This window comes from Gekko japonicus, unplaced genomic scaffold (assembly GCF_001447785.1).
Source record: "Gekko japonicus isolate JY-2015 unplaced genomic scaffold, Gekko_japonicus_V1.1 scaffold2720, whole genome shotgun sequence".
Lineage (NCBI taxonomy): Eukaryota > Metazoa > Chordata > Lepidosauria > Squamata > Gekkonidae > Gekko > Gekko japonicus.
In genome coordinates this window covers 124,764-138,548 of record NW_015172090.1, presented here as the reverse complement: position 1 = coordinate 138,548, position 13,785 = coordinate 124,764, and the positions used below count along the sequence as shown (strand labels likewise).

At 44.1% G+C, this 13,785-nt stretch overlaps 1 protein-coding gene across 1 annotated transcript in view; it reads left to right on the top strand.

The window, feature by feature from the left end:
- The first annotated feature begins 1,232 nt into the window (after positions 1–1,232).
- LOC107118558 (zinc finger protein 24-like) overlaps positions 1,233–13,785 on the top strand; it is a 32,399-nt gene continuing 19,846 nt past the window's right edge. Inside the window, exons 1-4 of the mRNA XM_015420923.1 lie at positions 1,233–1,526; positions 3,408–3,522; positions 5,437–5,556; positions 7,752–7,846. Coding sequence (XP_015276409.1) covers positions 1,233–1,526; positions 3,408–3,522; positions 5,437–5,556; positions 7,752–7,846 — 624 coding nt within the window. The remainder of the gene's footprint in view (positions 1,527–3,407; positions 3,523–5,436; positions 5,557–7,751; positions 7,847–13,785) is intronic.

Sequence of the window (13,785 nt, the reverse complement as noted above, 5' to 3'; positions counted from 1 at the left end):
TACCTGATAGTGACAGCGAGAATGATTTATGCTCAGTTTTGGAAGACAGAAAAGGTACCAGAGGTTGAAGAATGGATACAAAAAGTTCTGTTCATGGCACAAATGGATAAGATTACAAAAAAACTGAATAACAAAGAAGACGATGAGTTTTTTGGAGAATGGAATGACTTTAAAATTTATCTGGAAAAGAACTGGGATGTGAAACAAAACTTAATATGTTTAGATCAATATTAAGTCAAACGATGTTATCTTTAGATTGTAATGATGAGAAACTGATATTGTTGATGATATGAAGTAATTTGGAGCAGGGGTGGAAGCATTGTGGGAAGCCATTGGAGGGAGGGGAGGAACTGGGAATGGGGTAGACAATTGATAGAATGAAAAGTTTTATATGTTGTATTCCTGAGAAAATAAAAAATTTGTTTACCAAAAAAAAAAAAGCTAGGCTGAGCTGGGAGAAATCCTTTTTTGCAACTGCATTACCTTGCTTCTCTAGCAATAATGATCGGTCCAGAATAACGTGAAGCCAGTTTGGTGTAGTGGTTAAGAATGGCAGACTCTAATCTGGAGAACTGGGTTTGATTCCCCATTACTTCACATGCAGCCAGCAGGGTGACCTTGGGTCAGTCACAAGTTTTCTCAAAGCTGTTCTCTCAAGGGCAATTCTCTCAGAGCTCTCTCAGCTCCACCTACCATACAGGGTGTCAGTTATGGGGAGAGGAAGGGAAGGCGATTGTAAGCTGCTCTGAGACTTCTTTAGGTAGTAAAAAGCAGGGTATGAAAAGCAACTCTCCTCCTTCTCCTTCAGGGTTAGCAGAATCCCATCGAAAACAAATGAACATAATGTCCTTCCAGACTTCTGCTTTCTCAGCCTGTACTGCTTCTGTCTCTCCAGGGTTCATTTTCAATTGGTTCACTCTTAGCCATTTAACCACATCAGCCAGGAAGCAGGTGTGGGCCTCTGCCTCCTCCTGCTCACCCAGCATCCCTGTTGCCTTGACCTGGAGTGGATGGAGGCCCCTCTGCCCCTTCCCCGCTGCTGGCTGCTTGGGCAGAGCTATTGGCCAGCCCTTCCGGCCTATGGAGGAGCTGCCTGCAGTGGTGAAGCCCTTAGACCAGCCGCTTTGTCCCGGGCTCTACTTTACCTTAAGATACACCCACTACACAGACTGGCCCCCAGAAATCAGAGGCCAAGCACATAACATCCACAGCAGATCTTGGCTGAGGGCACTATGACCCCAGATGCATGCAGGCGATGCTTCCGGCAGTTCTGTTACCACGAGGCTGATGGGCCTCGAGAGTTTTGCAGCCAGCTCCACGAACTTTGCACGCATTGGCTGAAGCCGGAGAAGAACACCAAGAAGGAGATCCTGGACCTGGTGATCCTGGAGAAGTTCCTGGCTGCCTGTCACCAGGAAATGCAATGCTGGGTCAGAGGATGCGAGCCAGAGACCACTTCCCAGGCGGTGGCGCTGGCTGAAGGTTTCCTCCTGAGTCAGGCACAAGAGAAGAGGCAGGCGGAGCAAGTGAGGGTCAGGATCTATGTCCTCAGCTGGTTCCAGTCCTTCTCTTGCCTGTGTCTCTTGCTGTTGTTTCAGATGTGGGGATAATCTGTGAAGGTGGAAGTGTTCAAGCACTGACCTCATCCTAAGGCTTCCTGCTGGAAATTTCTGTATGTGTGCATGTCAGCCATCATCAAGTTGCATCTGACTTATGGTGACCCTATGAATGAATGTTGTCCAAAACTTCCTTAGGTTTTACAAACGGAGGGCCATGGCTTCCTTGATTGAGTCAATCCATCCCATGTTTGGTCTTCTTCTTTTCCTGCTGCCTTGTCAACTTTTCCTAGCATGGTTGTCTTTTCTAGTGACTCTTGTCTTCTTGTAATGTCACCAAAGTACGATAGCCTCATTTTAGTCATTTTAACTTCTAGGGAGAGGTCAGGTTTGATTTTGATCTAGAACACACTAATTTGACTTTTTGGCGGTCGACAGGATCTGTAAAAACTCTCCTCCAACACCACATTTCAAAAGAATCAACCTTCTCCATGCCAGCTTTCGTCACTGCTGTCCAACTTTCACACCGACACATAGTAATGGGGAATACTATGGCCTGAATTAACTGGATCTTGGTCACCAGTGACACATTCTAGCTCCCTTCTTGGCTCTCCTTCCCAGCCTCAGTCTCCTTCTAATTTCTTCTTTGCAGTTTCCCTTTTGATTAACAATGGAGGCAAGGAACAGAAGACCCTGAACAATCTCAAGTTCTTCATCATAAACCCTAAATTTGTGTAGTTCCACACTATTCATTACGTTTGTTCTCTTGATGTTCAGTCATAATCCCTCTTTCGCCCTTCCTCCTTTAACCTTCATGAGTAGTTTTTTCAAGCCTTCACTATTTCCTGCCAGTAATGTGGTGTCATCTGCATTTCTCAAATTGTTACTGTTCCTTCCACCAGTATTCACTCCACCTTCACCTAAATCTAATCCAGCTTTCCTGATTATATGTTCTGTGTATAGATTGGAGAGATAGGGAGATAAAATATGTTGTGGTTTGACCCCTTTGTCAATTTGGAAACCATTCTGTTTCTCCATGTTCTATCTGAACAGTGGCCTCTTGTCCAGAGTACAGGTTGCACATCAAAGTAATCAGACATTGTGGCACGTGCATTTCTTTTAAAACCAACCATAGCTTTTTATGATCCACACTGTCAAAAGCTCTATGAAACACAAGCTGATTTTCTTCTAAAATTATCTCGCATGCTCCCCTAACCAACCTAAATTTATAATGTGATCTCAAGTATGTTTTCCTTTTCTGAATCCGGCTTGAATATCTGGCATTTCTTGTTCCACATGTGGTAACAGTCTTCATTGTAGGGTTTTGTGCTTCACTTTATTCCCATGAGAAATTAATGTGAAGGTCCAGTAGTTGCTGCAGTCTTTGATGTCTCCTTTATTCGGAATTGGAATGTATATGTTTCCAGTCTGTGGGCCATTGTTTTATTGGCCATATTTGTTAGCATATTCTTGTTAAGATTTTCAGGAACTCCTTTTTCTGTGCCTTAGAATAGTTCTTTTGATATCCCGTCTACTCCTGGTGATTTGTTTCTCCCAGTTGCTATCAGTGCAGCTTTCCCTTCACTTTCTAAAACTGTTGGTTCTTCTTCTTGAAAGGAATCTGTGATCCTTTCATCTCTTTTGTATAATTCCTCAGTGTATTGTTCCCATCTTTTCTTAGATACTTCTACCTCTTTATGTTTCTCTAGGCTGGGAAGAAAACCCGACCCTGTGGCTGAAGCAGCTCTGATGGTGGATGCAGGGATGAGGAGACTGGGAGTAGACCTCAGGATCTGTTTCCTCAGCTCGTTCCATTCCTTCTCTTAACTGTGTCCCGTGCTGTTGTTTCAGATGTGGGGACGATCCATGAAGATGGAAGCGAAGTTCTCTGAGGCAGAAGGATCTCCGTCAGAGGAAAGTCAGAGGGTGCATGCCCAGGAGCATGCCCAAGATGCCCCGTCAAGTGGTAAGGATGCCTCCTGCCCAGAAGGGATCAGGGTACCTAGTCAGGCTGTTGGGCATAAGGTCCAGGACAGGAGTGAAGGGGAATACTTTTGCAGATGACATAGAATTGAGTTCTGGGACATAGCACCATAGGATGTAGTGATGGCCACTCCACTTTAAGGGGGAGTAGACAGTATCATGGAAGGCCATTCAGTTCTTATTTACATTAAGTAAAATATGCATATCTCACCTTCCATTGGGTCTCAAGGTGGCTCAAAAAAGGAAAGGAAGAGAAATCCGGGTACAGCTGTTAGCCATGGTGAATAAATGGAACATCCACATTCTCCAGACCTGGATGGCTGAGGGTAAGCAGGGTCAGCCCGGTTTAATTCTTGCATGGGAGACCACCAAAGAAGTCCAGGGTTGCCATGCAGAGGCAGGCAATGGGACATCACCATCTGGCGAACCACAGTGAGAAAGAGGATATTGGACTAGGGATGCTGGAGTAAGAATGAGGGTGGAGAATGGGGTACACGTCATGTGTTCTCAGTGTCTTGTGTTGCCTAATACCTGGCTGTGAAGAGCTCAGGGTGTTCATTCATACACTGTGACTGTGATCTGTATAGGATCCATCCCCCTTATAGTGGTCAGGATTCTGGGCTTTGATCTTGACCATGTTTCCGTCCTTTCAGAAGAATTTTTCCTCTTGGATTTCTTTCCTTCCTCATATAGGAATGTTTCTCTCTCTCTCTCTCTCTTTCTCTCTCTCTCTCTCTCTCTCTCTCTCTCTCTCTCACACTCACACTCACACTCACACTCACACACACCACACTCACACACCCTGCTGTTTCTGGTTATCATCTGTTTGGGTTCAACGCGGGTGGGGGTGGAAAACAACATAGGTAATATCGGAACTGGAGATTGATGTGCCCTAAACTGTGAGAATCCTGTCAGACACCATCCATCTCCTTTCCAGCTTGTCACTCTTTTGATCTGGCCATGCTGAAGACATGCATATCTGCACCCTTGCTGTGTATTCACAGCATATTGCAGGTGTTGGGGGGGATGGGATAGGACACTCTTCTGGGGTCTTATCTGGACTTTTTGACACTGCGTGTTCCTCTGGGATGGGCTTCCAGAGGGCCTTACTTTCCTGTAAAAAGTTAATGACCGTGAGGCTCAATCATCAGTCTTCTGGCTCTCTCTTGCTGACAATAAGACACCCTTCTTTCCAGAGAGATAGGCTGACTCTGTGCTGTTAGGAAAGGCAGAAATGCCTGCCTGGATGATCCAGTCACGGCTGCGCATTAGACAATAGACAGGCCTGGCTGAGATGCAGAGATCAGCTCAGAAATAGCAAGAAAATGGCTCTGACCTTGAGAGAGGTAGCCCTACACTGCAGGGTTGGTTTTGTCATTGGTCATTACATGCCCTCTAAGAACTGTCACCTTTTTGAAAAACCATGGGTGTCCCCTTTGAACTATGGGGTTCACTTGGTGAGCTCCTGGCTACTCCCCCTCCCCCGGAAAAATGTATTTTGGGGAGACTGGAAACCACCACCTCCTGGCTCTGTTCACAACTGGAAGAAAACTCAGTGCAGTTGAAGGAGCGGACATCTTAACAGCTTCTTGTATTTAATCATCAAGTGCAGACAATCAAAAGAGCTGTACAACAAGTCAAATGGAAACAGTGGGGTAAGGATCCTTTGCCACCTTTTCCCTTGAACTACATCTGGGGAGTCGGGGGAGAGGAGGGAGAGGCAGAATATAAAAACAGCTGTACGGGGAGGCCTGACAGGGATCAGATGCGACCAGCGTCTCAGTCTGGGAGGAAAGAAGATCTGACACAAGAACTGCACACCTCTTCATGAGCCTGTGCCTGACTGGTGCTGTGGCTTCTTGCGTGGGGGCTGATTGAAACTCTTCCTTGATTCCAGCAGCAGATGTAGAGGAGACAGTTGGGGAATTCCAGGGGTTCTCTTTGGAAAAAGTCAAGAATGAAGATGCCGAAGGACACTGTGGAGACGGACCACAGAGGCAGGAGGGAAGCCAAGCAGGTAAGAGGAGGGATAAGCCCAGTCCTTGCCACGAAGGGGATTTCCGTGAAATCCCAGACCAAGAGGAGAGGTTAGTCAAAAAGAGAAGGGACAAAGGTCTCCATCCTAACCAGAGAATCCACTCCAGGGAAAAAGAAAGTGTGGCCTTTGCGCAGACCTTCAGTCAGAGAATGAACGTCATTTTGCAGACACAAATTCCCGTAGGAGAGAAACTGTATAATTGCTTGCAGGGCAGAAAGCGCTTCTGTCAGAAAAGAGCCCTTACTTCACATCAAAAATGTCACACATGTGAGGAGCCATGTAAATGGTCAGAGTCCAAACCAAGTGTCTCTCGTGCAGGAGTCTTCATGTATTTATTTATTTATTTATTGGACTTTTACCCCGCCCTCCCGCCAAGGCGGCTCAGGGCGGCTTACAGCAGTTAAAAACCAGTATACAATTAATACCAATTATCACGTCTAAAACAATACAATACAATATCATAAATACAGCTTATTAAAATTAGAATGTGGCGGCCATCTGTTATAAAGTGCTAGTGCTTATGTGGAACGGTCAGTGTGGTCAGAACTGTTAAAACGCTTGTCGGAACAGCTCGGTCTTTACCGCTCTATGGAATTGTTGAAGATCCCGCAGAGCTCGAATTTCGTTTGGGAGCTGGTTCCATAGCGTCGATGCAGCTAAGGAAAACGCCCTGGTTCTTGTTGCTGTTAGCTTAGCGTCCCTAGGGCCAGGGGGGACCAAGCGATTTTGTGTCTCGGATCTCAGTGTCCTCAAGGGAACATACGGGGAAAGGCGGTCCCTCAGGTAGACAGGCCCCAGACCATTAAGGGCTTTAAAGGTCAAAACCAGCACCTTGAAGCGTATCTGGAACGCTATTGGCAGCCAGTGCAGCGACCTCAGCATAGGCTGGATGTGTTCCCTCATGAGGAGGCCCATCAACAACCTGGCCGCGGCATTCTGCACCAGCTGCAACTTCCGGAGTTGCCCCAAGGGCAGCCCCAGGTAGAGAGCATTGCAGTAATCCAGCCTCGAGGTGACCATAGCATGGATCACTGATGGCAGATCGTTGCGTTCAAGGAAGGGGAGCAACTGCCTAATCAGCCGCAGGTGGTAAAAGGCTGCCTTGGCAATGGCTGCTACCTGGGCCTCCATTGTCAAGGAAGCATCCAGGAGCACTCCCAAACTCCTGACCCTCTGAGCTGGTACCAATGGCGCCCCCCCGAAGGCCGGAAGAGGGACCCCTACCCCCGTACCACTCCGATTCAGTCATAGAACCTCCGTCTTCGTCGGATTCAGTTTCAGTCGACTCAGCCTAAGCCAGCCCGCTACGTCCTGCACCGCTCTGTCCAGATCTTCCAGGGTAGAGCCAGACTGACCGCCCAACAGCAGACAGAGCTGGGTGTCATCCGCATATTGATGGCACCCTAGCCCATGTCTCCGGGCAATCTGGGCAAGGGGGCGCATATAGATGTTAAATAACATTGGGGAGAGAACTGCCCCTTGAGGCAGCCCACAGACTAGTGGGTGTCTTCGGGACAGCTCCTCCCCGAGCGCCACCCTTTGTCCTCGACCTTAAAGAAAGGAGACAAGCCATTGCAAGGCAAGCCCCCGAATCCCCACGTCGGTGAGGCGGTGGGCAAGCAACTGGTGATCGACCATATCGAACGCCACCGACAGGTCCAACAACAGGTCCACTGTAATATCAAGGAATGTTGCCAAATTTCTCTTTATTGCATTTACAAAGCGTAAGCACCTCCTCAATGTTCCTTATGATGTCTCTTCTCTGTAATGCTTTTTGCTTTTGATTCTGTATGCTGTTTAATGGGTCTCTGACCGTAATAATAAAATGAATGAATGAGGTCCAACAACAGGAGCACCGCCATCCCGCCCCGATCCAGGTGCCTTCGGAGATCATCCTTGAGGGCGACCAGTGCTGTCTCAGTCCCATGGCCTGGGCGGAAGCCGGACTGGAACGGATCTAGCGTAGAAGTGTCATCCAGGAAGGCCTGCAACTGTATCGCCACCGCCCTCTCTATTAATTTGCCCAAATAGGGCAAATTGGAAACCGTACATTGGACTCTTCAGTGTACAGCAGGAAGAAGCCACTGAAATATTTAGAGTGCAGATGGAAATTCAGTTGCAGATCAGACCCCTTTCTGTGAGTTCTAACGAAATATCTTTCTTTATTCCAGCAGGTGTTGATCAGAGGAATGAGGATGAGGAGGAACTGCACCCACAATTGCCACGTGAAGTCAAGAATGAAGACTTGAGAAGAAACTTCAGAAATCAAGTAGGGCCTAAGAGGGAGAAAAGAAGCTACGTTGTCAAGAAGAGGGGTAAATCCGTTCCTTGCCAAGGGGGGGATTTCCTAGAAGTAATTCACATGGTGAAGGAAACATACAAGTGCTTAGTGTGTGGAATGAACTTCTCAGATCAATCCCAGTATAAGGTCCATTTACGAATGCACAGTAGAAAGAAGACCCATCAAGGGCTGGAGTCTGGAAAGACCATGATTCACAGAGCAGAGCTCCTTAGATATCAAAGAACTGATACGGGAGAGAAACCTTATAGCTGCTCAGATTGTGGCAAGAAATTCTCAGAGAAATCAGACGTTGTTCGACACCAAAGGCTTTGCTCAGGAGAGAAGCTGTTTATTTGCTTAGAGACTGGCATGACGTTCTCTGAAGGAGGAAAAGGTAATATACATTTTCCAAAGCACAGTTTAGTAAATGACTATAAATGCTTTTGGTGCAGTAAGTACTTCAGATACAGATCACAACTCATTGGGCACCAAAGAATCCACAGAGGGGAGAAGCCTGTTGAATGCTCAGAGTGTGGGAAGAAATTCAATCACATTAGAGGTCTTCAACAGCATCTAAGAACCCATACAGAGGAGAGGCCATTTGAATGCTCAGAATGTGGGAAGAGGTTCAGTTACAATGGCGATCTTCAAAAACATTTAAGAATCCACACAGGAGAGAAACCTTTTGAGTGCTCCAAGTGTGGGAAGAGATTCATTCGGAGTGGCCACCTTCAACAGCATCTAAGAACCCACACAGGGGAGAAGCCTTTTGAATGCTTAGAGTGTGGGAAGGGATTTAGTCATTGTGGCACTCTTCAGAATCATCTAAGAACCCACACAGGGGAGAAGCCTTTTGAATGCACAGAATGTGGGAAGAGATTCAGTCGGAGTGACCACCTTCAGCGGCATCTAAGAATCCACACAGGGGAGAAGCCTTTTGTATGCTTAGAGTGTGGGAAGGGATTCAGTTGCAGTGACGATCTTCAAAAACATCTAAGAACCCACACAGGGGAGAAGCCTTTTGACTGCTCACAGTGTGGGAAGAGATTCAGTCGGAGTGATGATCTTAAAAAACATTTGAGAATCCACACAGGAGAGAAGCCTTTTGAGTGCTCCGAGTGTGGGAAGAGATTCAGTCGGAGTGACACTCTTCAGAATCATCTAAGAACCCACCTGGGAGAAGACTTTTGAATACTCTGAGTGTGGGAAGGGATTCAATGGTGCTCTTCAAAATCAACTAAGAACCCACACAGGGGAGAAGCCTTTTGACTGCATGGGAGACCACCAAAGAAGTCCAGGGCACTCTTCAAAAGTATCTAAGAAGCACAAATAGAGAAACCATGTAACTGCTTCGCTCAGAGGTGTCGAATTCATTTGTTATGAGGGCCAGATGTGACATTGTCGTCTGGGCCATATGTGCCATACAATGTAATGCCTGGTCCTGGAGATAATAAACTTCAGAAAGGACACAGGCAACCCCAATTGACAATGTAATTTCCCCCTCAAAATATAAACATGCTTAAAACATCTGGAGTCAGTGTCTGAGCTGCAGCAATCTTGAGTATGCTGTTGAGGTGTGTATCTGTAAGCTGAGAATGTACTTTTTTAATAATCTTTTTATTAATTTTCAAAGTAGACATAACAAAATAATCACATATTTTAACACATCCATAATAATTAGCATACTGTCGATATTATATCATTCATTTTATCCCTCTATTAATTTAACATCACGTATTTCCTATATTTCCACATAGCTCCCACAAAATAAATTATTCTATTAACTTTATTAAGTTGTCAACTGTCTTCCTATGGAGCTATATTTAAAATACAAAGTACCTAGACATTTATAAGCCATTTCATTGAAAATAGATTGACAGATTAAAACCAGACTAGATCTAACTATTCTCACCTGGTCTATATCTCCTTGTCAGTATTGACATGATCTCATTTGTTATCAAATCTATTCATATTCCGCAATCCCTTCAAGAGACAAAGAAGACCCTTATTTACTCCCTCTTTTATGTTTCCAATTTTTAGTCTTTCTTGATCGTTTCCATCCTCCATTTAGCAGAAAAAAAGAATAAAGCAGACAAGACACACAAATAAATTCATATCCAACATCAAGATAAAAAGAAGAAAAAAAGTATATCATGAGAAATCTCTTCAAGTATTTAATTATATTCGTCCCATATTGATATTCATTATCTTATTTTTGAATTATTTTAGCATACTTTTAAGAGCCAATATCTTTACACTTTCTTCTTCTAAGACCAATTTAAGAGGGAGGGGGGAAATATCCTATTTCTATTTAATTTATTGCCCAACACAAAACCCATTATTTCATTCAAACACACCCTTTATCTTCATAATTATCAAACTCTCTAGCACCATATAATAGTGAAACCTTATTACCAATCCACCCATTGTATCTAAACAAATTACAAATCTTCAACCTCCTCTTTCAGCCTTCCACCACAGACTAAGTTTATACATAATTTCTCATTGTTACCCATTCCTATCTCAAAAAAACATCATTTATCAGCTTGGAGAAATTTTATATTACACTATATACGGTATTGTTCTTGTCTCAAATTTTTTCCCCATCTTTCTATTATCTCTTCCTTTATTACAATCTTTTCACGATGTCTATAATTTTTGTATTCCTGGAGTCTTGATTTCAGTCGTAGCCTTCTCTTCTCCCATATGGCATTTGTCAGTCTTTTTGGACATTCAAAATTTTTTCCATCATCTCTTCCTTTCCTCTTGTTGGTTACTTTTTTTCTCTTTTGTAGAAAGATGCTTAAAGATTGTCCTTTCTTTGCTCTTTTTTTAAATTTCCGTTTTATTTGATCATTCTTCAAGTATTTTCTGTAAACATCTGAATCATGAGCCTTCTTTTGCAAATTCACTTCTTTCTTATTTACTGGCTCCCTCTCCTGGCCATATTCCTGCAGTTCAGGTGAAACTAGCCTAGATATACTGGGTTCTCTAATATTTTCTATGCCTACTAATTCTCCTTGAGGCTGTTCCAATAAGTTCTTACACGCTGTTTCAAATGCTTGCTTAACTGTTTGTGACAAAAATCTTTTAAGTTGTTCATATGAGAGCTCTTCCACTAACATATTTAAGTCCCAGTCTTGCTCTTCCTCAGAAGTCGCCATTTTTCCCCTTCACGATAGTACTGTTTTTAGCTTGTAATTTTTTTTTACATATTGTTCGTTAAGTATTTAGCACCCTTAAAGTATACCATTCAAGTTATCCTGTTACCGATACTCCATTGAAACAGCTTAATTTTTCAGTTCTTACACCCTCTTCTTCCAAATGTTTTATTTTCCCCCAGTCCTTCCGTAGCCGCTCTCTCCGGCGGTTTTTGGGGTAATTGCAGGGGGTTTATTCCAGGTTCCATAAAGGTCTTACTTTACTTGAAGTACGTGAGTAAATCCTCAGCTTTTCTTCTTGTGATGTGTTACTTGTAATCCTGCTGGAAGATCCGGTGTGGCGTGCGAGCGGACGTGTCTCGGCTTGCTCCGAGCCCTCCGATTCCCTCGGCGTTCTTTAGGAGCCCCTCAGGGATGAGGGTGCTCCGCCTCGTCTTCTGGAGGGAGACGGGGTTGCAGGGGGCTTCTTTCCCACCCCCGGTGATGGCAAATCGCAGGTGTGTTGGCTTTGTGCCCCGACGCGAGAGCGTTGAAGCGGAGGAAACATGGCTGCAACCATGATTTCCCTAGCAGAGACCAGCCGATTTTAAGCTGAGAATGTACTTTTGATTTATGGGCTTTTATCACAAAAAAGAGCTGTTCACAGACATACATTGACACAAACATAGACAGAATTTTAGAATCAAAAGCCTTAAGTTGGGGGTAGTTCAGATCCCAAAACTGGTAAAATTTCGTAATGCCAACTAAAGAAGGATTATCCTTCAACACAGCATCACATTGCTCCCACACCTACCTGCGATTTATGGCATCCTTTCATTGATAGGTGGGGGAGACAAAAGAAAAGGGCTGTTCAGCAAAGAAGACGATGAAGGAAATCTTGAGGGTGGGTGAAATTGTCATAGCACATCATAGACTTTTTCCCATGGGGCACCTGTATTAAGTAGAAACTTAAATTTCTCTTTAAAACGATGGGTATGGACTTCACCTGCACACTGTCTGACTCCCCAACAGGAACTCAGAGTGGCTTATGACATTTTATAAGGCTTGAAAGAATGAAATGGGCTCAAGGTCACAAGGAAGTTTCCCGGCAGAATGGCATTTGAACTTGGGACTCCCAGATCCCAGCCTAACGTGGTAAGTGCTGTCGGTACAAATGGTGTCATATAAGAATGACTCCAGAGACAGTCTGAACCCAGTTGGAAAAAAGTTCAGGTTTATCACTGATACTGAAAAACAGAAGCTCCAAACAATTCCTGATGGATCACAAGGCTCTCTTCCATTTGCATCATCTGTAGGAACTGCAGCGCTTTCTGCTTCTTAACCCTTTACTAGCTGCTGTACAGAGAAGGAAATAAAATAACTTATTTTAATGACTATTTTTTCAAACTAAGGAAGAGATTACATGTGCCTTTTAACTGCCAGTTCCAGGAATATAAAGCCTCCCTGTGGTTGCTCAGTGGGACTGGCAAGGCACTCATTTCATGCTCAGATGCACTGTCAGCAAATGGAAAGCTAGGCAGAAAACAATAAAGAGTGAAAAATTAGCCCAGTAGAGTCAGGGAATGTTTCCCAATGCTTAGAAAAGAAGTTGTCCAGAAAATAATGGAACATTTGGTAACTAAGGCACGGATGTCTTGGCAACCCCAAAATAGCAGCCAACATCTTACCTGAACAATATTCATTATAGTTTGGAAACTGCCACACTGACAATATTGTATTGGCAATGGCACCCATTCACTGTTAATTTTAGGAAACAAGAAATCTTTGGAAATGCTTTGCAGAAAAAGAAAGTACTGGAAATTTTTCCCACCCCACATCTCTGTCATCCTTCTTTAACAGAACAGTCCAAAGGAAAGTTTACTTTGAAAGGCTTAGGAAAAGTATGGCTCCACTCAGCCATGCTTGCTAACTAGAGGGGTAATGATCTTGGGCTTGGTTCTGAGTGGGTCTCAAGACTTGGTGAGAGATGTAGAGGTGGTTGCATTGGTTGGGAACAGTGGCCACAATGCTATTAAGTTCAGCATTCATGTCAGTGGAAAGTTGCCCCTAAAGTCCAAAACAGTAACATATCAAAAGAGGGAGCTTTACAAAACTGAAGGGAATACATAAAAGGAAGCTAAAAGGAAAACAGCAGAGGGTCAGATCCCTAGAGGATGCTTTGAAACTATTTAAACGCACACTAAGAAGCCCAGATCAAATGCATTCCACAGTTTAGGAAAGGCACTGCTAAATCTAAAAGAAGGCCTGCGTGGTTAACAATGTAAGTCAAAGAAGGTATAAAATGTAATGAGGTTTCTTTAAAAAGTAGGTCTGCCCAAATGAAATGAACAGAAGGGACCACAGGCTCTGGCAAAAGTAATGTAAGTCTATAATCAGACATGCAAGGAGAGATTCTGAGGAGCAGGTTGCTAAAAGCATCAAGACAAACGTTACATGTGTATTTAAATCTGGAGCAGGGAATTAGCCAGATAAGCAGTTGTGCCTTTGGATGGAATAAAAGGATTGCTAAAGGAAGATGGGACGGTGGCAGAGAAGTTCAATGAATCTTTTGCCTCTGAAGTTAATTGTGGAAAGTGTGGTATCTAAAGAACTTGAGTCTAAAGAGATGAGCCAAATTGAGGCAATGAGAAATGAAGGTCTAGAGCTATTGGGGGAAATTAAAAACAGATAAGTCTCCAGGTCCTGATGTTATATACCCAGGAGTTCTTATGGACCTCAAAGGTGAGATACTTGGAACTACTAACCCTTATATGTAATTTATCTTCA